This window comes from Corvus cornix, chromosome 1, assembly GCF_000738735.6.
Source record: "Corvus cornix cornix isolate S_Up_H32 chromosome 1, ASM73873v5, whole genome shotgun sequence".
Classification (NCBI taxonomy): domain Eukaryota; kingdom Metazoa; phylum Chordata; class Aves; order Passeriformes; family Corvidae; genus Corvus; species Corvus cornix.
Genome location: NC_046332.1, coordinates 79046565 through 79070942, shown reverse-complemented (window position 1 = coordinate 79070942; position 24378 = coordinate 79046565). Strand labels below are relative to the sequence as shown.

At 37.5% G+C, this 24378-nt stretch overlaps 1 protein-coding gene across 3 annotated transcripts in view; it reads left to right on the top strand.

Moving 5' to 3' along the window:
- TMTC4 (transmembrane O-mannosyltransferase targeting cadherins 4) overlaps nt 1-23344 on the top strand; it is a 56578-nt gene extending 33234 nt beyond the window's left edge. For 2 of the 3 annotated variants that reach the window (XM_039561939.1, XM_010394110.4), the window contains 9 exons: nt 1008-1179; nt 1264-1395; nt 8818-8897; nt 9070-9177; nt 9299-9440; nt 10109-10223; nt 10717-10829; nt 17673-17742; nt 18261-23344. In XM_039561939.1, the coding sequence (XP_039417873.1) occupies nt 1008-1179; nt 1264-1395; nt 8818-8897; nt 9070-9177; nt 9299-9440; nt 10109-10223; nt 10717-10829; nt 17673-17742; nt 18261-18412 (1084 nt within the window). In that variant the 3' untranslated portion in view covers nt 18413-23344. Of the gene's footprint in view, nt 1-1007; nt 1180-1263; nt 1396-8817; nt 8898-9069; nt 9178-9298; nt 9441-10108; nt 10224-10716; nt 10830-14488; nt 15244-17672; nt 17743-18260 lie in introns of those variants that run through there. The other variant, XM_039561997.1, reaches the window with a different exon arrangement.
- The last annotated feature ends 1034 nt before the right edge of the window (nt 23345-24378 follow it).

The following is a 24378-nucleotide window of genomic DNA, read 5'->3' as shown; positions in this document are numbered from 1 at the left end:
GTGCAAAATCTTTTCTTATTCTTTTCTTCCCTCTCATCCCTTTAAATGTTAACAGGGCACCTGCCTGCCTTTCTGCTGTTCCCATACTTATTTGCACAGAGAAATCATTTTGGAGAGGGGGTGGAATTCTTGCTGCAAGTGATGTCATACTTTCCAGTAAAAATGCACTCACTAAGCCTTTATTGCTAAATAGTTTTTTAGTAAAAAGTGAAGACAAAAAGTATACTGAAGGCCTAGGACTTTTGGGCATGAGAAAATAGCAAGAGGACACATCTACCTTACACTGTGGAGATTCATTTGTAATAAATTAGAATAGAAAATTACCATGCCCGTGGCCTTTGTAAGAAATACCTGACATGGACCTGAGGTTCTTATTCCCTTATGTCAGCTCTATAAAAGTGAGGTACCTAGACTCTTTTGTCTGAGCTGTGTATAGTCCATAAAGAGTTACCTGCTGAGGATGTTAACACTGATGCCTAAAAAAAGGAAGACAAACTGCCCTTGAAAAGTATGTCTCTTCTGACTGTAGAAAGAGTGTAGATTACTAACTTTCAAGTGGTTAACCACAATGGATTCTACTATTGATGTGTTTGTTAGGAGGAAAACCACCCTCTCAGTTGAATGTGCACCTAAGTTTATTCTTTAACAGTGACTTATGTTTTTACCCCCATTACTGTCTTAGTAGGTCCAAAAATAGACAGGTAGCTTTTACCATTACTTTTCCTGCCTGTGTATTTTAAATAGGAGTTATGTAATTAATATGTAATGGGGCTATCTTCTGGCCTGGAAGCATGAATATTGCTTTTCTGGAAATTATAGCAACGATTTTTAAAGTGCCTCACTGAAATTTGATCTGATCTTTTTAGTGGGTCTCAAAGGCTGTGTTTGAATGTCCTGTTCTATATGCACATCCTTCTACAGTGTTTAAATAAAGTTTATATGTTAAGTGGAAAAGGTACTTTTGTTAAGATTTGTAGTTAATCTGAGAATCTGTTTCTTGTTTGCAGAATCCTTACACTGGGACTTGGATTTCTTATTATCCCTTTTCTTCCTGCAAGTAATCTCTTCTTCCGAGTAGGATTTGTTATTGCAGAGAGAGTCATCTACCTCCCCAGTATTGGATATTGTATTCTCTTTACATATGGATTTAGTCTCTTGAGTAAGCAAGCCAAGAAAAAGGTACCATCAAAATAATCAGTAAAGTTGATGATGAAGTTGTTCAACTGCAAGATTTGTTTCTTAACTTGGCTCTCTTTCCTTAAGAAAATTCTTGCTGTGGCAGTACTTGGAATCTTGTTGATAAATGTTATGCGCTGTGCACTCCGCAGCAGTCAGTGGAGGTCAGAAGAACAGCTTTTTAGGAGCGCGTTGTCTGTGTGCCCTCTGAATGCAAAAGTAAGTCACTCATGGACTTCTAATCTTTTTTTCTTTTTTTTCAGGTGTTTTGAAATTTGGGGTCAAGGAGGTGTTATGCATAGTTAGTATATTGTGCTACAGTGTTATTCACAGTCTTACTTGGTTCAGGAATGACATTGACATGTCAGACACCTAAATTACAGTGGTAGCATAGTCAAAATACCAGAAAGTGCAAATTACAATATTGTAATTCAGAACTTGGGAGTGGGAGTGGGGAGGTGAGGGAGAAGGGAGAGTGCACTTCAAGAAAGGCATCCAGTCAAATTGGGTGTACTGCTAATAAAATCTACTTAAAAAATTGTGTGTATAATTGCAAGTTATTGCAGTAAAAAAATCAAAACAGGGTAAGTAAATTGTAGCAATGTATTCAGCTGAAAAATGTCTGTGCTGTTTTTAGAATCCTTTCTGTATACCTTCCAGTGGTATATAAAGCCAGCACAGCTGAGGGACAAAGCAGCATATCATCAGTGCAATTGCAGGATGTGGGAGTAAAATCTTTGCTCCCACTTCTGCTCTTTTACAGCAGCTGAATGGGCTAGAGTCTTCAGACATGGACACTGAGGAAAGCTGCAATTTTCCCTGCAGGCTTAGTGAGGGAACAAGTAAGACGTGGAACTGGATAGCATGTTTCACTGAGCTGAGCAGCAGTGTTCAGCGTTGGAGACTGACTCTAGCCTCCAGCAGAGGTGACCTCCACAGCAGTCCTTTGACAGCCAAGAGTGTGATCTGTTGGAGTATACCACTGAGCCTTGATGGTGTCTGAATTTCAGTAAAGAGACTCTTTGAAGAGCCTGGGAGTGGGAACGTGCAGCTATAAAAATATAAACAGCTATATGTCTATAAAAGTACATTGATGTTTTAAATTATTAGATTTCTGTAATCTAGAGTGGTATCTAGACAATACCGATCAAGATACAGAGTTTAAAAAGTGTGAATGCTCAACTTCACAAAGAGAACAATAAACTTAGCATTTACTGGAATACAAATATGCAGCAGTGAGGTGTAAAAAATATTTATGGCTAATATTTACAACATGGTGGCGTCTTTTGGTAATCTTGGATTGTAATACATAGGAAAAGAGCTGTTGTATTTTATTGTGTGGCAGTGGTAGGCAACCATCTTCTTTTTAATGATGACCTCAGTATATCTTGTCTTCTGGATGACAAACGCATACTATAAATGGAGCAAATGCAATCTGTTTTCTTTGTGTGTAACTCCATCCATCTGCCATGGTAAGAGTGCTTCAGACAGATCCACACTCTTTGCCTGTGCTCCAAGCTCCTTGGACTCCCGCCATGCCTGGCTGGGAAGATGTGTAGCTGTGCTCTCACAATACTGTGCTTGAGCTGATAAGCTGTGCACAAGCTACTGAACTAATGCAGCTGGTTTAAAGCCAATGAACGTACAGGCAAAATGAGCTTGTGTTTGTCAACACTGGGCACTGTAGACATGCCTGAGCTGTATTTTTGCTGGTGACAGCTTGTGCAAGTGGAAAGCGTGGCGATGTGAACAGGGAAGGGATTGTAGGCTCACATTTCAATTTTGCTGAAGGATGTAACTTTGAAATCACAATAGTAGGGAACTTTCCTAAGCAGGAACATTAGAGAGTCCATGTGTTAAGAGCCTCTTTCTTGTTTTCTTTGTGAACTCATCTATATTTATTTAATTTTGACAAAGGTAAATGTAAAAATTTGAACTGGGTTTTGTTCTGATCTTCAGTTGTCTTGAAATTGCAGGCTTCCTTTAAAAATGACTCCACAGGACTTTTTGTCAGTGACCCATTTATTTCAGTAGGAGGCTGGTGCAGACCAAAGAATGGCACATAGATAATAGCTTTTTCTTGTTGTTCCTGGAACATATTAAGTATGTCTAATGTGGTCCCGCTTTACTTCCATTATGTAGCAGGATCTCAAATCCTAACTAGCAGAACAGGCTGTTCATGTTTTGTGGTACAGCTCTTTTCAATTCCAAATAGTCTGTGTGGGAAGTATAGGGTAAACTTACCCTAATTCTAAATAACAAGTAGTAACAGCACTGCCTTCTCTAATTCCAAGACTCATCATCTTTAAGCATATCTTTAGATAAAGATGAGGAAACTGCGTTAAATGAGATTGTCTGGTATAGTAGTGAATCTGGTGCCTTGAGTGGTGACACATCTGGCTCAAGATCTGGCATTTAAGATCAACTTTAATAAATGTTGCAGTGACTTTAAAATTGATTGGAAATAATCAGGTACCATAATGAAGCTACAAATATTTTGACCTCTAAAAAAAGCTCCCAATACAGATTTTTAAATGTTTTAAATATTTTAAAATTTATTTTAAATGTTACTTATTTACAATATTTTTAAAAATATATATGATAGATATATATATAGATATTCACACACACACACATATCTGGATGTAAATACCTATTGGGTGGGTGGGTGTTTTTAAGAGAGAGAAAGAAGTATGTTACACATCTTGGTTAAACATGTCCAGGAGCATGTCACACATTTGAACTTGCATGGCCCTACACTCAGGTTGGTTTCAAAGGTCATTAGACTGAAACAGTACACATTTTTAATACATTTGGCAGTATTTTCCTTAGCTGAACAGGAAGTGCCTGTATATTGATTCCATTTTTCCTACCACCTTTTTTCATACTGTATGGATTGGATTCTTCTCCTGGGGAGAAGAAGCTGTTTCTTTTAGCATGTGGTTCATCACATTGGACTAAATGAGAGATATAACTCAGAAGGACTGCATCCTAGATTTGTCTTTCTCTCCACTGATGATAAAAGAAGTCCTGACAACTACAGCAGATGTGGATACATAAGATTATGTGAGATTTTGCCCCTGCCCTACTGCTGTTCTCTATTTCTAGACATTGCTGGATTGCTCCTCACCTTCTGAAGTCATTACACATTGTCTCTTTTAGTTTTAAAGATTATTCCCAAAAATACTCATCTTGCTGCCTTTTCTTTTTTTGCCTTTGGAAATGTTTGCACTGTTGGAAGAACTGAGTTATTTTTTCTTACCTTTTGGAGAAGCCATAGCAGTTAAGAATCCAGAGATGGTCTTTATTCCTAGATTACTTTCTCTCATTGAGTATCTAAATAAATAATTGCAGTTACATTGTTACGTACATGGGAAATAGCCGGCATTTTTCTTTTCCTAGATTTGAAATAAATAAATTTAAATGATTGTAAATTGTTGTTATTTTGTACCTAATCTCTACATTCTCCTTGCTACTGGCTTTTCTTTAAAGGATAGAAATAATTAAATGTAATTTTTGAAAAGCCATTTCAGTAGCAACTTTTCTACAATAATAAGCAAGGAGGTTAAAATACTCTCAACATAATGTTACTATCTGCCTTGACATACCAGGGTAAGTAACTTTGAACTTGATGCTTTATGCAAACTGCAATCATTATAGATACAAATTTGTCCGAGACAAGCTGTGCTAATGCTGAAAAGGTACAATAAGTTTGTGAGATTGGTTTCTATACTTTCTTAAAAGGTCCTGTAAAACCCCTTTGTGACAGAACAAGATTCCTGCCTGAGGATCTGATCTTTGATCCTTAAGGAAGCTGATCAAGAGGACATTTCCTTTTGATATTGAAGTTTTGTTTTTGGTTTTTTTAATGATATATATTAAAAGGGGATTATCTTCTCAGGAATTTAACTTAAGTGCTGTGGGCTGTCTTTATATGGGCTATTTGCAGTGTTTTGCCACCATTTGAGATGTCAATTTTTGCATATACAAGCACAGTCATGCAGAAGAACCTTTAGACAACATTAGATACACAAACAAGATGTGACTATCAAAAAAGCTTTGTTTTATTATTATTTAGAAAACAGAGTTTTAGCAGTAGAAGAAAGAGAAGATTGATGACAGGAGCTGGCATTGAACGGAGGCATCTACATGTTCCTGGAGAAATTTTGACGTCTGTGCTTTGCTTTCATCCTTTTCAGAAAATGTTCATATTTGCTAAAAAGTGATTATCAGCAGCTAGGAAGAGAGAGAGAGTAAAATTGATGATAATAGTAGTGCTTCAGCTGAGGGGATGTACCTCCTAGAAGGTGATACTACATTTCAATTTCTTCCTATGCTACTTTGAGGGGGGGAAAAAAAAGCAAAAAAAATCAGGCTAGCAATAATTTCATTTTTGTACAGGAAAATATAATTTTTTTTCTCTCTTTGTTTAAATTTAACATTTAAATACAAGTTCAAGTACTATGTATATCTAGCACAGAATAATATGCAGTGCTTTTTCTTTTTTATCCAGGCTTCTTAGGCAGATTGAAGTATTGCAAACAGACAAACACTTAGAGCCTATTCCTTGGCTAGGCTGTGATGCCATGGTTATGTTAATTAAACAACACATGCCTGTTGAGTGAAAGTAGGTTCTACCCTAGAGTATTTTTACCTGATTGTCTAGATTTCAGAGAATACTATGTTGTTATGCATCCCTGAGAATGCTCCTTTTAGAGCTACTACTGTAATTACCTGTTTAAGATTGATAAAGGATCATCTGGGAATAATGTAATACGTCATTTCCAGTTAATATTTAATCATTTAATAAGGAAGGGCTCTGTCTGCTCTTAAATGTTTAACCAGAAAAGGAAGATCTTCCCTCCCAGGCTGGCATGCACAATATCTGCCAAAAGCAGAAGAACCACACCTCTAGAGATGAAATTTAAAACAACTCACCGGCCCCTCATTATTAAAGACCAGATCCTTCCCACCAATTGGTACATAGAAAGCACTTGTGTCCCCGTGTTGTGCAAGAGTCACACCTTGTGCTCAGCAGACAGCAGGTGGTTACTGCAGGCCTGCTTTAAGTGAGCTAAAGGCTGACCTTGGCATCTCTCTGCCGTGGCCAGTGAAGTGAGAGACATGGCTGGATGGCAGAAGTAACCTGCACATCTCAAATGACCCTATGTGCCTGGAAACCATTTGCTGGTTCTGTTCTTAAGAGCAGGAAGTTACTGCATCTTACAACCCATTGCAGAACTGGTTTTGTCATTGGATATTTACGGTAAGCTGGACACTTCTTTTGGTATGTTTGGTTTAGGTTTTTTTCCCTCTTCCCTTCCTTGTCACCACCATATTAAGAAGAACTAAAGCTACGGTTTCACTTGAAGGGAAATTAGAAAACTTACATACACCAAGGAGCCCTTCATTTTTGGGAGTATTGTGTAGAAACATCATTTCCTTTCACACAGAAGCTAGAGCTGAGGACAAAAATACACCACTGAAAATGCTAGTAGTTTATTTAAATTGTTGTGCTATCAGCTTCAATAGACTATAGTACATCTTTTTAGTTCAGTTCACAAAAGTGCGCTTAATACCTCATTTGATGTTTTGACTTGAGAGAATTGATATCTCTCAGTTTTCTTCAGACTGCACAATTCTGTTTATGTGAGAAAAATACTCTTTCTGATGCTACTTTTGGGAAAAAAAAATTGATGTGAAGATACTACATGTTAAAAAAATAAACGTGTGAAAGATAGAAAGTGAAGTGCTGTTTCCTAACACAAGATAGCTGGCATGTGAAAGACTGAGTGGTTGGTGTACACCAAGATTTTTCTCATCTGCTCTGTCCCAGTCTTTAGTCAAATTTCATTTTGTAAAGCTTCTTAAAGAATGAAATTGAATCAAGTTAAATATAATTTTGTTTGCTGATACTGAAGTGTAAACTCAGGTACTTCAAGGGCTAACATACAGTATTCAGTGACATCTTTAAGTATTTCTTCTGTGTTGCCACAATTTATCTTTTATCTGGGTGAAATTTGAATATGTGATCTTCAGCATATATAATCAGAGCAATCCAGTTTGTTAAGAATGTTAGTGTTCTGAAACATTTCTGGAAGAGATATATAAATAGAATTCAGTTCTAAGAAACATCTTTCAGGGTACTTCATTTTATTTTATTGGTTCCTGGGAAAATGCTGCACCATCTTTTTTGTACTTTTTGATACAGTCAATTGATCTTTGGTTATTTCTTGATATAAATGTACCGTTCTGTTGCTTCTTTTCCCTGGGCCTTGTCATATTTTTATGAATGTACAACACAGTGCCAGGATTCTTTTCTTCATGGAAGCTGTGCTAGAACTGCTTTTATGGGATGCTGAATTTGTGTGCTGTTTTATATCTTATAGTGTGAGGAGCTGCCTCTGTGCATGCTTACTAAGCTTCATAGTATCTCTGCTCTCCTTAAAACCAGTGAAAACACTTTTTCGCCCATTCAAGAAAGTGTGGAAAATGTCCTTAACTTTATTTGTTGATGGTATGTTACTATGTAGTTACAATCATATAGAGATGAAATTCAACAATTAAATACCCTAACAACCAGGCTCCAATAATTGTGTGCATTGGATCAATACTGTGCCAACTGCAATTAGCATTTTTCAGTTAATGGACACGTCAGAGAAAATCCTTTTTTGAATGCAGAAGGTGAGTTGGACTTATCTAAGTGCATTACAGACCTATCTTTTTGGACTTCAATCTGAAGTTATTACTGTGTTTTTAAATTGGATTTTCAAAGTTTGGAAGAAATTACTGTATGTGTTTGTTTTAGATGAAGTATATACAAATTGATTTCAAATAGTAAGGTAATCTAAATAATGAGTCCTGATCCAGGTACTGAGAAATCTCTTTTCAAGAGTCAATATTCACAGTACTTTTCAACCAGGTAACATGGTCTGAGATTTGTCTTAAAGTAGGATTTGAGATGTTTTCCAGCTCAGATTTGTCCTGAAATATATTTATTCCTATTTACTCCTGCCATAAATCAGGATGATGCACCTTCTTCCCTGTAGTCTGAAAGCTCTAGATCCTTCCTTCATTCTTCAGTTTTTAGCAGGCAAAGTCTTCAACATGTTGCTGTTATTTCAGAAATGCTCTTTGGTTCATTTTTATCCTAAGACAATAATTGTGTCTGTCTGTTACCTTTTGTTTGGTTTTTCTGTGAATGTTGAGTTTCTTCTAGTTTATGCTATAATGAAAACAAAGTTTAATTGATACATTGCTGTAGTGTTTCTTCTGCTATGATAGATGTGGTTTGAGTCAAACTTTCTCTTACCTGGCAAATAAACGAAATTAAGAGCAGGAGGTCTCCATACAAAGTGTCTTGTGAAAGGTGTGGTATCTCGTTTATAAAACTAGGAAGTGAATAATCTCTCTTAAATAGCTGGAACAGGTAAACTGATCTATTGATATATTCCTCAGATTTTTTTCTTACTATCTTCATTGTATGAACTGTCCAGTTTTAAGTATCAACCTACACCAAAAGCCAGCCGTGAATGACACAAGTGCTGACTGTTTCTTTTTGGAGAAAGAATTTTTAGCTACTTGGTTCCACAAAATATCTGACTGTGTGGCATCTGGTGGAATATCCATCTGTGTTTTCAGGTGCACTACAATGTTGGCAAAAACCTGGCTGACAAAGGAAATCAAAGTGCTGCAATCAAATACTACAGAGAAGCTGTAAGGTATTAGAAATTTTACTACTTTAATGATTTGTCCTAAAACTGCTTTCATGTTTAACATGAAGAAAATGCTTAGGTATTCATTTTCATGTTCTGCAGCATTGCAGAGCTAGCAATTTGCATATATTAATACATGTCCATACATAATAATAATCTCTTAAATTTTAAATTTTAGGTTGAATCCAAAATATGTACATGCCATGAACAACCTTGGAAATATTCTGAAAGAAAGAAACGAGCTCCATGAAGCAGAGGAGTTGCTGTCCTTAGCTGTACAAATACAGTATGTTTAGACCAATGCTAAGCAGTTTTTTGCACCAACTGAGCCAAAATGATACAATAGGATCTTGTGTTTCAAGTGCTTAATTGTCCTCTCTCTTGGTGTTTTTTCCCAATTTGCCCAGACCTGATTTTGCTGCTGCGTGGATGAATCTAGGAATAGTACAGAACAGTTTAAGAAGGTTTGAAGAGGCAGAGCAAAGCTACTGGACAGCAATTAAACACAGAAAAAAATACCCAGATTGTTACTACAATTTAGGGCGGTTGGTAAGTGCTTAAATGATAGCTATGACTGGAATCTGTGTCTCTCTATCTGTGTATATATAGATAGATTTATATAATTCTGCTGTACTGTTAAAAGCTGATAGTTATCCCAGTTTCCTTGTATTGTGATTGAGGCTGATTTCATACTTTAGTAGCTTTTCCTATAGCTTTCCTGGTATACTTCCTTCCATACAACCTTTGGTAATCCTACTTTATCATATAAAGAAGTATAAACAAAAATACAGATTTTAATTTTTTTTCCCCAAAAGATACTATTAATCATTTCCCAATATTAGACTGTTTTGCATTCATTAGTATATCATTAGCTAGTAGAACTATGCTGAAAAATTTGAAATAGATTCTTGGAAATATGTACATTAAATATTTACTAATTCTCTTGTGCAGATTTCTAAGTTGTGTGCTCTCTCTTCTCCTTATTCTATTGGTACATGCATATTGGAAGACAAGCCTCGCTCCCAGAGAAAAGAAAAGGAAAATCAGTATATAGCACTCTCATCTTCCATACTACAAGAGTATTCCCTTTCTTATTTTTGTCTATAAAAAGAAATCATACTAGAAAGGAGCAAGACGTTAACAACTCTTTAGTGTCTTTAGTGCATGAGAGGAAAATAAAGCAAGTAATAACAAAATTACTGGATTTTTCTTTTTAGTATGCAGATTTGAATCGCCATATAGATGCATTGAATGCATGGAGGAATGCTACAGTCCTAAAACCAGAGCACAGTTTGGCTTGGAACAATATGATAATACTGCTTGATAACACAGGTAAAAGTCTATTTGAATGTTTCAATTAATAATTCAGTGTCTAGAAAAACTTAAAGCTTTATCTGTTTTTATCTGAAAGGATCTCTACTTCTTGTTTGGCTACCCAGACAGACACTCTCTAATGATGTAAGAATGCCTTCTGACTCAGTGATTTTAAAGCATCACTTGAAATCCAGCCGATACATTGAATTTCTGATACTTACTTGAAATGCCATCAATGTGCAAGCATGTTTGTATTATAGATTAAATTCTAGAACATTTTCATCTGTGCTTTGTTGTTCTTCTGAAGGTGTTACATGTTGAAAACAAAATGAAGACCTTCTATTGCCTGAGTCTGCAGGATTTTACATTTGTGTGTGTGTGTGATACCTGGTTTTCTTCAAAAAACTATGCAATCAGCTATTTGTAAAATATGTGTGCTTGCATCATGAAAAGTAACTAATAGGGCTGTGTTGAAACATGCCTTCTCTTTTTCTTCTGCCTGGGCTCCCAGGCAATCTAGCTCAAGCAGAAGCAGTTGGAAGAGAAGCCCTGGAATTAATACCTAATGATCATTCCCTTATGTTTTCCTTGGCTAATGTACTGGGGAAATCACAAAAATATAAGGTAGGTACCTAGATCTTTTTGACTGTAGGGCTTTGGGCTGGTTTAGTTGGGATTTTTCCCTCAATTAAACTCCATCTAAATCTTTTGTAGAAACCGTTTGAGGACATCATTCTGGATTATGACTTAGATAATCAGGTTTCAGTGCCCCTTTTTTTCACAGTGTTGGTGTGTGATTCTGGCTTGAGCTTATCTCTCCTTATTTTAGATGCCTGGGTTACAAATGTCACTGCCTTACACTATGTCAGTGGTCAGTGGAGAGAAATAGGCTCTTAAGCACACTAGAGGGCAGTTAGGGTCTTGTGTTGCTTCACTGCCGAGGGAGAGAGCCTGCATTGAATTAGAGACCTTGTTTCAGGAACTCAAATTGGACGAGACAGGCTAGTCCTTGTGCTTTTGCTATGTGTTCTGTGAATATAGATAGATAAGAATTCTAGCCTTTTTGCCTCAGATGCTATCTAAAATACAATAATACAAGTTTGTTAATCCCAGATTGAGGATGGGATACCTGGGTGATCTCAGAATACTGTGAGAGAAAGTCCATACATTGAGCAATGTATTGAACTTTCTCTTGGATGCAGTGGACCAGCCTGTGAGTGGTACCTCAGCACTAGCTACCTTTATTTGCAAGTAGCAAATGTAATGAAACTGAGGAGATTGACTTGTTTTCCAAAGGGAATTGTGTGAGCTGATAGAGAATAAATCATACACATTTAATATAGTTAGTTGTTTAAACTGACTCTATAGTCAGTGATTTATGTATATGATAGGGAAAAATTAATAATCAAATTCTGGTGTTCCTCAGAAAAACATCATTTACCGAAGCTTGGCTTTTAAGGGGTTTGATGTCTTTTTGGTAGTGATAATGTTAGCAGCACTGAAGGAACATCCTCATTTATATACAAAGTAAGAAGATTTTATTATATGAAACTTGACAAGAGGAAATGGCCTAAGTTGCACCAGGGAAGGTTTAGATTGGATAGTAGGAAATTTTTTTCATAAAAGGGGTTGTAAAACATTGGACCAGATTGCCCAGGGAAGTGGTGGAGTCGCCATCCCTGGAAGTGTTCCAGAAATGTGTGGATATGGCACTTGAGGACATGGTTTAATGGTGAACATGGTGGTGGTGCTGGGTTGACAATTGGACCTCATGATCTTAAAGGTCTTTTCCAACTTTAATGATTCCATGATTCTCAAAATATATACATTTGTCCAGCAGTTACTGTGACCACTTAAATTTCTACAGTATTGTTCAGCTGTGGAGTCCTGACCTGTCCACATGTGAAGCCAGGGCCTGTGACAACCCAGCACTTGCTTTTGTTTGCATTAGTGATGCTGTTTAACACCCTGCTGCTGTTTTTCTAAACTGGCTGGGTTTTTTTCCTGTATGCTCTAATTCTTTTCTCTCTCCACCTGAGACTGTTATAAAATATATATTTTAGGTTAGTTTAACAAAGTTCCAGAAGGATACAAATTAACATCCAGAATGCATAAGGTATGAGATTATGGAGGAGGTAATTGCTAGAATTATTTTGGTGAGTCATGACTGTGGAAGAATAGAGGATTTTATAGTCAATCATTGGGAAGAATATGTAGCATGACAGAATAAAGAGCATTTATAATGAAATAAAGTAGAAAAAATAAGTTGAAAACAAGCTAGAAAACTTTTCCAGGTGTAGGAGAGTCAAGTCTGTCTTAGTGGATTTAAAAAATAAAAAAGAAGATAGTGGTTTTGATTGCCAGCCCTGAAAGTTGTTATGCTGCAGGAGAACATGTTGGAGACAAAGTAGAAATAAGAGTAGGGGAAAGTGCAGCTTTTAAGTCCACATTCTGAAAAAAGCAAAAGGAATAGTGGAGCCCAGGAAAAAAAGCAGAGCGCCAGTGAGTGTTTTAGTAGTTCAAAATGGAGTAGTAGGTTTGTGCAGAGCTTAACTAGTCACTTAAAACTGCTGGGTTATAACAGGGAGAGCAAATTAGGGGAATTGGAAAGTGGGCTCATAACCAAAGGTTATGATCTCAGCAGCTGTATTTTCCATTGCCTGGAAAGAAGAGATACAGATTTGTTTGTAATGGGAGAATGCTTACTGATGAAAAAAAGGCATGAAAATTTCAGGTTTCTTGTCTACCCCCTCACCATGTAAAAACAGAGGAGTGGATGGCTCTTCAAGGATTTTTATTGAATCGAATTGGAGGGGAGGAACAGGGGATGGAGACTGTCAAGGTGATGGGAGGTAATTTTCAGAGTGCTGCCTGGCTGTGTCTGATGTGTTGTATAACCTCAGGCATTTAATTTATTAGGTTACTTATTATGTGTCTGTATAAAAGTTGCTACTACATTGGCTTTGTTGCCACAAAGGAAGATTTGTTCTGGGGATTTTTGTTATCTCTTATTTTAAAAGACATTGAGTCAAAAAAGTTTTATGATGTTGTGAGAGATTTCCTTCCAATAAGCACACAACATTGTCCTTCAGTTTCAAATGCACTTTGATTTTCAGCAGAAGATAGGTTTCCTACGTCACAAAAAATAAAAAATAGCCCTTTTTTTTTTTGCATTGACTGATAAATGATTTATTGTTCCAGAAGGAAAAGCACATAAAGGATGAGCTGTTTCTGTGGTTTTGTTTGGGTTTTTTAATTAACGTCTGTTATACCAAGTTAGATTCTCCTTTAATTGCTTGTTCTTATCTCAATGGATGAAGAACCAAGCTATCTTTAGTTCTTTGAAAAAGATGTGTGCTATATTTTTGTTATGTATACGTCTATACTTTTTCTGTAAAAAGTGCAATAAATTGAAACCATTCAGCATTTTTTGTATTTGAAATAAAGCCAGACTACAATTTTGTGGCCTTGGCAGCAGATGGAATGCAGTGTGCTTACCCCAAGCCTTTGCTATATGCAAGCTGCAAGTTTCTTGGCAACACTTAAAGATTTGGCAAGATGCAGCAATCTGAAATATCATTGATGTACTGGTATGTATATTTACTCCATATATCCACAGTAATATGAATATGATGCACCTTAAATAGCCTTTAATCAACCAGTATGCTTCTACTAGCTGCTGAGCAAAGTAGTGGTGATAAAAATATTCTGAGCATGGAGTTGAAGATGTATGGTAATGGCAGCCAGCTCTTGAATATCTATTTCATTAAATTATCTGGAAGCACATTGCACGTGTTGTCCCACTGTGCTTCAACAGTGAAAGGATGCAATTCTGTACATTAGGTGCTTCTGCTCTGTGTAAGTGGCAACTTTTAGGCATAAGACTGAATTACATGGTCAGCATATCTTTCATTTTGATTGGTGTTAACCTGCCCAGTGAGGAAAAAAGAGATTTACTTATTAGGCCAAAATACTAAAATTTGGAGTGGGAAAAAATACAGCTTTGTGGGACTTAAAATTACTACATGGTTTCAAGTGCCAATCCACTGTTGATTTTTAGGACTGCAGAGTCGTATGAAAAGAGGAGGTTATCTTGAACCTCTTGCCATATTTTTGAGTCTCTAATCCAACCCCTAACCCAAACCAGGGCCAGTTCCAGTTGAATCCTAAGTATCTCTGTGGATAGAGATTCTAAAACCTCTCTGGACAGCATGTTTCAATGCTTGACCAACTTTATGATAAAAAAAAAAAATTGATGTTTCCTTTATTGGTATTTCTTGTAGGCCATCTTGCATCCATTATGTCTCATCCCATCTTACATGTGAGAAGATTCTGTTTCCATCTTCCGTGTATTATCTCATCAAGCAGTTGTAGGCAGCACCTTCATCTTCTCTCCTGAAGCCTGAAAAGATCTGTTTCTCTCAGCTGTTCCTTGCATGTCCTGTGCTCCAGCCTTTACCACCTTCGTGGCTCTCTGCAAGACTCACTGGAGTATGTTTGTGTCTTTCTTGTAATGGAGACCCCCAGCCTGAACACATACTTCAGGTGTGGTCTCGACGTGCTAACAGAGGAAATCACATGGTCAGAGGTCCAGTCCAGCCTCAACCATTCTGTGATTCCTGCTAGTCTGTTTCTCTGACCTGCCCAGGTCCCTCGAAGTAGCTGTTCTCCCCTCCAGTGTATTTCTCACACCCTCCTCTTAGGTGCTATATGTAAAGTTTTGGAACCGCATTCAGTCCCATCATCCAAAACATGAATGAAGTCACTAAATAGTATGGGTTTCAAAGAGACCAATGCATCCAGGAACTTTAATAGTCTGGGTATGAGAATGCTGGAGCAACTGCTCATGCCATAGAAAAGCAATGCTAGAATTTGCACTATGGAGTCATATACTCTTAAATTTGCCGGCATCTTGTTCCCTTGTTAACTCCTATCCAAGTATTCCTTGTCCTGAAATGTAGGAACCAGAGTGCCGAGAATATTTCTCTGCCTGTTTTTATGGGTTCTTACCCCCCTGAACAACACTGTTTTAGCTTCAAACCTTGGAAAAAATTACCAACAGTCAGACAAGAACTAGAAAATACAGTGGTGTGAATTAGGTGATAGACTACTATGTAAGATTGTCACAGGGTGAAAAATTTAGAAGTTTTGGGCTTCTCTTTGTAGTACATAGATAAGAGTAAAAAATATCAAAATGGAGGATTGTTGTTCTCTAAACCTTCTTCTCCTTCTTCTACTACTCCATATTCTGCAGTAAAAGTAGTTTGGATTGATTGGATAGAAAATTCCGCAGTTCCTAGTCGTGTTACTGAATAATTGGTAGGAAAGTGAAAATAATGTACGTTTTTAGTAACTATTGGTTAAAATATCTTTAAAAGCTGTGTAAATCTTGATAACTAGAGCTCACTCCTGCTTTTCTGTCTTCTGTGCTGTACCTGGGTCACGCTAGTGGCTCTGTTTCTCTGATAAGACTTAATAAACAACTATCTGGAAGCATTGAAACTAAAGGAAAAGTCTCGGTTTATCTGTGAAACTCCTCTCAAAGACTTTCAGCAAATTCTCTCCCATCAGGAGGGACTTAATTTATGGCACAGTTCAGTGTCGATGAAACAAAACTATAATCACAGATTGCTTAGGGTTGGAAGGGACCTCTGGAGATTGTCTCATCCAACCCCCTGCTAGGGCAGGTTCACCTAGAGCAGGTTGCACAGGATCCCATCCAAGCAGGTTTTGAGTATCTCCAGGGAAGGGCACTCCACAACCCCTCTGGTCAATCTGTTCCAGTGATCTGTCACCTGTACAGTAAAGAAGTTCTTCTTCATGTTCAAGTGGAACTTCCTGTGCATCAGTTTCTGCTCCTTGCCTGTTGTGCTGTTGCATGGCATGAATGAGAAGTGCCTGGATCCATCCTTTTGGCACACTCCCTTCAGGTACTTAGACATCGATGAGGTCCCCTCAGTCATCTCTTCTGGAGGCTTAACAGGCCCAGCTTCTTCTGCCTTTTCTCATAACAGAGATGCTTCAGTCCCCTCATCTTTGTGGCCCTCCACTGGAGAAGCTCTGAGAACCCTGGGGTTTGTAATTTCCTTGACCTGTGGAGATGAAGGCACTTTCTGCATGAGTCTCTCCTGCCTTGAGAATGGCAGCCTCAGCTGTGCTCAGCAATGCTTTTAGTTTGGGCTTGAATTTGGACATATGGGGAGGCTCTTAAGTCACTCAGAGCTGAGTGACTCAATCTTGACATCAGAAATTTCTTTTCCCCTGAAGGGGCCCTTACAGAGAGTTATTTCATGCTTGACATAAGAAGATGGTGGAACCAAAAATCTGGCTGACAGGTTTTCTTTTTCAGTAGAGCCTGTGTTATATTTTAAGCAGCAAAAGCTTAGCACAAAGGAAAGGACTTTTCTTCATGTTACTATTCTCACATACCTCAGACAGCAAGTATGTGCATTCAGACGGAAGCCTACCACATTGAGGTAATTTTATCTTCAAGTCATTTGCATTGAAACTGAATGAACAACTTTCCCTAAAGCACAGCATAGAAATCTATGTAAAATGTGCTCTCAAGTATCTAAACTTGCATGTCAGTGAGTAAATATGCTTCATTTGGGCTGGGGGCCTGTGACTTTTTAAACTTCTGCAGGAAATATGCTCTGGGAAAAAAGTATCTATATTAGCAGCTAGTTCGGAAAAATAGAATTGTTTTAACTAGAGAATAAATTTAGCAGTAAATTATTCTCTGAATATTTGGTGAGGGAGCTGATGTTTTCTAAGTACTCCGATACCAAGAGTCTTAAGAGTACACACTGCAAGTGGTAATGCAGAGAAGATAACTGGTGAGGAAAATGTGAAGGATGTTGTATGGCATGATATGATTTGGCATGATTTTTTAAATAAAAGGTATGCAGGTACTCTTCATTGGGAACCACACTGAAACATGTTTGAAAGGGATTTACTGCAATGCCCCTGTTTTTAATGCTAAAATTATTGTAAAAGGAAAGGTGTCTAAAAGCAGTTTGCTTAGATACTGAATTCCATTATCCTTAATTTGATTGCATAAGTAGGGAAAACTTCAGCAGATAATGTTTGAAAATACTATAACTATTAAAAAAAAAAGGTACTTTAGGTAAAGAGCAAAAGGTAAAGAGTTATTTAGGTAAAGTAGGTAAGAGTTTACTTAGGTAAAGAGTTATTAAACACTTCACTAGTGCTTAATAACTTTCTGCTAAAATTACAGCAGCCTGTGAAAGCATGACACTTACTTGTAGCATTATTACTGTTTCCAGGGGGCTGTAGCCACTTGAGCTACAGGATTGGGCAGGCTCAGGATATTTATATGGTGGTATCATATAGATATGGCATCATTTCAGAGGGTTTTTAATTACAATGCTGGGTAAATTTGGCATTGTTTTATATATATATATGAGAATGGACTTTCCTGATGACTTGTTATTTTAAATTATTCAGGAATCTGAAGCTTTGTTCCTCAAGGCAATTAAAGCCAATCCAAATGCTGCCAGTTATCACGGTAATTTGGGTAAGAGCCTTTCTAACTCTTATCAGCTGTATTGTTTATCTGCTTCATATTCATTGTGTTTAAAAAGAAAAAGCAATCTTTTGAGCCTTCTTCCTGCTGGGCAGATTTCTATTTTACTTTCTAGAAGAACTGCCAGCCAGAAGAACAGGGCACTAAAACCAGAAAAGCTGTCACACGATATGACAGATCAAGAGGGCTGCACAATCCAGCCCAGAGGTAGCTGCACTTCAGTGTCTGCAAATTGGTTCATTTATGCTATGCTTGTAACCCGCAATGAGCTCACCAGATAAGAGCTGCCATTTATGGCTCCATTGTAATTCATTCCTTCATCATTCCCATGCCAGTTCTGCTCCCAGGCTTTGCTCCTGCATTTGGCAACAGAACAAGCAGCTACTGTGCCACCAGCAAGTGACAGACCCTTGCTGGAAACAAATACTTCAATGTTGTTTTCGAAGTGATTGGCAAGACTGTACATTATTCAACAATATTGCTAATGAAATTCCCCATTGATGTTCCAGCTGTGCTTTATCATCGCTGGGGAAACCTTGACTTAGCAAAGAAGCACTATGAAGTCTCTCTGAAGCTTGATCCTATGGCACCTGGAACCAAGGAAAACTACAACCTCTTAAGAAGAAAACTGGAGCAGTTGCAAAAGAAAGGCGGTGCCTGATGTTCCTTTTCAGGTTGCCCGTGCATGCTGTTTATGACTACTGTTACATGGGTACTTCTGACCATGTACAGGATTCAGTCATCATTTCTCAAAAACAGTACCACCAGCACCACACACTTGAATGTCCAGTATTGCCCTCCTACAGATCCTAGCATTTCAGCTTGAGGGATCATTTTATTTTTCCTTGAACTGCTTTTAAAGTCCATTAGAACATTTTTATAGGTAAATGAAAGCAATGCAGATGGAATTTCACAGCATACACTTGTAATTTGATATCTTCATCTGACTTTTTAGTAGCAGGATGGATAGCAGGAGGCAGTTTTATTTCTGAAAGTGATACTTAAAAGTGTAATTTCCTGTTTAAATCCTGATCTTTTCAAGTATGAAAAATATCTGTCCACTTCTGTTTTATTACTGCCTTCCAGTGCCAGTCCTGCAGAGCCAGTGGAAGAATGAATTCTCTCCAGCACATCAGTCTATTCATATAATTTGAGTTAAGCCCTATGTTCATTTCTGTCTCTAGGCTGTGAAGTGTCAGATTTGTACAGGAGTAAATAAGGGCAAGGATTTGACCATAAATATCTCTTGGCCAGTGTACTGCTGAGGTATGCTTGAGTGTAGAAAATACTCTTAGATGGAGATGGAGATTTTAGCAAGCAGCTAGTGAAAAGAAGATGAGGCAACAGAGGAGTCAGGTAGAGTTTCTGTTCTTGTAGGCAGCCTCACGTAGCACAGACAACATGGACAAGTCAGAATTGCTTTAGCTCCTGTGGCAGGTCAGTGGTCTAAGTACGGTATAGTGTCTGTAGGAGCTAATTGCTGTGTTCTCAGGCAATTCAGTGCTTTCTGGTTAAGGACATTATACCTTTCAGCTCCTATATTGCTGGGGAATAAAGAGATAATTTCTGTGGAAGAGTAACTGTGCAGAAGACCTGACCTTGGCTGTTGATCTGTTACCTGGAAGAACTTGGCCGCACCTTTGTCTCCCATGGCTCACGTGTTTGCTGAAAGGGCAGATAAATAAGCATAGCTGTTAATGCATAAACTGAGAACATCGATGTGGGATGACTCAGAGGTGGTTTATGTCGATACCGTGTTACCTCTCAAAAGGGGCTATGCTTTAATACACATTTGAACTCTGGCTGTCCAGAGTTGTTTGTCATGTACTAATATTTACATTCCTGCTTCAGGAAGTAGTCACATGTCTGTTTATTTGCTGGTGGTTGCATTTTCCCGTTTGTTTGGGGTTTTTTGAGATGTTTGTGTTTGTTTGTTTGTTTAAGATGGGAAGTTTGCCATTGGATATGAAAACTGGGGAACTTTACCTGTCTTTTCATGTTCCTTTATTCTTGCCAGCCATGTCCCCTGGAAGGAACTGATCAGTGCAGTATTTGCAGCTTTCCTAAAATGTCCATCAATTAATATGAGACTGTTTAACGTTCTCCACACACAACTCATCTGTGCATGGAACCACTTAAAGTGTCGGGGAAATTCCTGCCGCAAGACAGGATGTTGTATGACCTTCTCATCTGACCACCATAGAGCCATTCTACATCTATATCATGTTTTGAACCTCCCATAGGCTACTTTTACATTATAAATTTGCTTGGAAAAGACAGTGTTTCAAGAACTAGGTGTGTCTACAGAGCACACTGCAATACTGCAGAACTACCAAAGGATCTTCTGACAAAGCTAGCTTGGGTACTACAGGTCATGCAGGTACTTTAATGTAATATTTTTGCCAGACTAACTGTAGATCTAGCCAGTAAGGCTGTGGCAGTGCAGTGCTATCCACAAGTTTTGGCTTTGAACAAACTAACATGGCTTCATTATGTAGAAGGTTGCCATACTGGTTTTAGTCAGGGGGCCAGAGGCATGGATGTGTGCTCCTCTCCTGCAAATATAGCCTGTTTCTCAGCAGGACTAATTAGTTCACATAGGGTACAAAGCCGTTGCAATTGTTTCCATTTGTTCTGGTTTCTGGACAAAACTTTCAGAAACTTGTTTCTGAATATGATATTAGCATACCCTTTAACAAGCATCTGGTAAGCAAAACACTGCACCAGTATGGCTAATCATCATCCAATGACCAGCACAGCTTAGTACCAACTTTTGCATCTGAAAGGTGCTGAAATAGATACACACTTCAGTGAAAACAGCAGGCTCTTAAGGCCTTCCATATGTAGCCTACTATTAATCAGATGGGGAGAACACGTAGCTTCTTCAGTCATGAGGAATTAAAGCGTTGGGATCTGGCTGGATGAGCTAATTTATAGCAGAAGATAAATGTGTTTAATATAATCAGGTCTTTTCTGTATATTTGAAATATGACATCCTGAGTTTAAATTATTATTCTCATCATAAAGTCCACAAATACAGCTTTCCCTGTTGCTTTCCATATCAGCTTTAAAGACATCTACTAGATCAATATGTATGAGGTATGCATTCTTTCTAGGTCATTATAAACCAAAGTTGTAGAAATTCCTCTGTGGAAGTCTTTTTACTCAAGAGTCTTAGACAGAAGAAACAGACAAACAAATTGAATGTTTTGTTAGTATTTGAAAATAGTGTTTACTTTTTAGTACAGACAACATCATTTCTTCTTGATTAGCTTTCTGGGTACCTGTATATATTTTTGTGAGGGTTTATTTGTTTTATATAATTAATATTCACTGCTATAGAAATGCAATGTGATTACTTGTATAATGGTAATATGAAGCATATCCATATGTCTGAGTGTAATGTTGCAGCAGAATTGTGTTCAAAAGAAGCCACAAAGATGACTGCTTTTGTAATAAAAATTTCCTTAAGACTTTTAAGAATACTAAATATTTTTTTACTTTATTTTCAGAAATATTTTGAAAGTACAAACAGTGCAGTGGCTTTTATTAAAATGGTTATAATGTTAACCTTTTTATTGGTTTTTCATACCTCATAACCGACTCCTGGAATAGTGCAGAACACTCAACTTCAAAGAGAAAAAGGTGAAGAAAAAGTGGGCTTGTATATAACAGTAGTTACAAATATTGTCGGTCTTTCCAGTGTGCTGGATTTTTTTTTCCCATTGCTAATTACAGAAGATTAAAGTTTCCTTATCAGCTGGCTTGTTTGATTCTCTAGGGAAATTAAGAAGCCTTTTTTCTTTTTTCTTTTTTTTTTTTTTTTTTGAGAAAGATTACTTGTTTAAATACAATTCTGAGAAGAGAAATACAGAATTATTTAATGCACAGAATGGAGTCAGAAAAATAGTCACAATGACTGCTATGGATGTTAGTTTCTTTTCACCAAATACTTCCAGTGGAGTTCTCTAATTGTATGTTTCTCTTGTGTCTAGACCAATGCCATGTACATGAAGTTCCCTGTTATTTAATTTAATTTCATACTTAGTATTTAAACTTTAGAGATGTGGATTGTGTGTGTGTTTATGGGCACTAAGAAATAAAAATCTACAATACTTTTGAATGGTTTGTTAAAAATATTGGGCCTATTCACTGGGAACTTTTTCCTTCAGATACCTGTATCTGAGCCCTTCATCCTAGTTTCTCTGTGTAGTCACTGGGGGAAAAAAACTTCTTTAGGATGTGAGAAGTTGTAGTTGAAGGAGGTATTTGTCTTCACTAACTTCAAAGGGTGACTAAGGTGATAAGCTCATATACATGAAGAAAAATCTCACTGCTGCTTTCAGTTGAAGTAATCTGGTCCCATACACCTCTAGCATTCTCATATATTATTGGCACCAAGAATGTTAAAAGACTCGTATTGGAGCAAACTGGCAGGTACTTGCCTTGAGAGTCAGAGAGTAGCTGGATGAGGGAATGGGAGAAAACAAATTAACTTTTATAAATTTACGACTGATAAAGCATTGAACATCAAATCCCTGTGTATGAAAAAAGAACATTCACGTCCAGTTTGATTCATTGCTAGCTTGTTTATGTTTCTGTAATGAACAGTAACAACTTCTTATTGAATTGAATTTTCAATAGTGTCCTTCATTCCTATTTTAAAAAGCAATTCTAAAGCAACTGTAAATTTGCAACAGTGATATTTAATTTTCTTCTTTAAGTTCCAGTTACTATTTGAAGCTGTAGCTGTTAGAATGTTAAATGTGATAGCATTGTGTGTTTCAGTATGGTGAGGTTTTTTTGTTTCAATATCTTTTGGTGTTTATTTGCTGGTTCCTGCCTGTGTCCCATATTTCACATGAGCATTGGTACATTGACATATCCGTCATTACATGTAGATACCCATGTGCCTCGCGACTTGGCCCTTTCACTGAATAGTGCTTCCTTCCACAGCTCTTGGTGTGTCTCTACCAAATGTGTGTTTATGAGGGCACGTTTAACTCGAAAAGACTAAAATTTGCTAGAAACAAAAGTGAGATCACATGGCTGGATTTCTGTGACAGGAAAGCTGAGGGAGCCAAACTTGTGTCATGGAACACCATGAGCAGCAGGTGCCACTAGTAAAGGGCACTTCAGACTCTGTGCTGGGCTCCACAATAATGTGAAGTGGTTGTACATAGAGGTAATGTTATAAACACAGCAACTTGGACCCTGTGCTTTAAAGAAGGACTATATAGCTCTCCAAGGAAGAGGATGTGCACAGCTGCATGGACTATGGAGCACTGGAGGACTGATTACTTTGTATTAGAAAGTTGCGCTGCAGTGTTGTGGCATGGGTGTTCCGTGTGTGTCAGTGATGATACATGTCAAGTGGTTCAGGGCTTTTTAAAATACATATTTTTGTTAGGAAAAATCCCTACAGGTACTGAAACTGGTAGCTTGTGATTTCTGAGCTGAACTTTTTTATGTAGTGTTAATCATTTAGATTGCCAGTGGTACACCCCAATTTATTTTCAGCTAAGCAGGAAGTAAATACATTTGTAATTGAAGCCATGAAATAAATCTGCATTTTGCTATCTTTTTTTGCATAGATTTTAATTGTGACAATGGTGTTTATTTTTGTAGTAAGTTTTTGATTCAGGGTTCTGCTACAAGCTAGGAAGGAAACCTAATGGGCCTGGCAGAGTAGTCCTGGGACATACAGGAAGACATTCTTCCTCTTAGAGTAACAGTTCAAAATCTTGATTCAGTGTGAGTGTACTTATATTAAATGTGTGTGCCTAAACAAACAAACAAAAACCAGCAGCACTTGAAGAAAACGATGGAATACTTAACTAATTAATTCAGTCTCTAGACCGATAAAATATAGAAAGCAGGAGCTACTGCCCAAAATGCTGAGCAATCTTCTCTGCCAAAATCAGATTTGTTACCCAGTGCACAACAAGCCAGTAATGACACACTTAAGAGAGACACTGATTATTTATTTCAGAGTTGCACAATCCTGGGCTGCTCAGTGTTATTGCACAAATCATGCACACCAATTATCAAAACCTTTTACTCTTTATACATTTTAGCAAACAAAGGAATTAGTGTTCTCTTATTAATTGGTATTTTATTGGTTAATGATTCTCTTGCTTCTCATGCTAATTAGTCCCATGCTCAGTCTTTCTCTTTGGGGTCAGTGGTCCATGAGCCAGTGGTCACAATCTTCCCCTGCTGGAATTATCATTTACCCAGTCAGTGCTGATTTCAGCACAGTTGCTGGGTTGGGTTTATTAGTTTCTTCTTTATCTTGGGAGTTCTCCCAGATGTCTTTGTGGCCTGTAAATTCTGCATTCTTTGTGTCCACTATCAGTGGTACATTCTTCTTCCCAAGCTTTGTTAACCTTCCCCTAGGTCTGAGATCTCTGTAGCATGTCAAGCCCTAAACCCTAACAAGGCAATTCTACCAAGTAATTTGTTTTTCTAACACCTGGACATCACTTAGAGCTTGCTTGTTAGCTGTTGTCTGTTTCACAGATTGAATATCCCTTCTTGTTGATAAGGCTTAAAAGCAGACAAAGAACAAACATCAAAGAACATCCTTTCTTAAGAAAATTTTTACATATTCCACATTTTGCAACA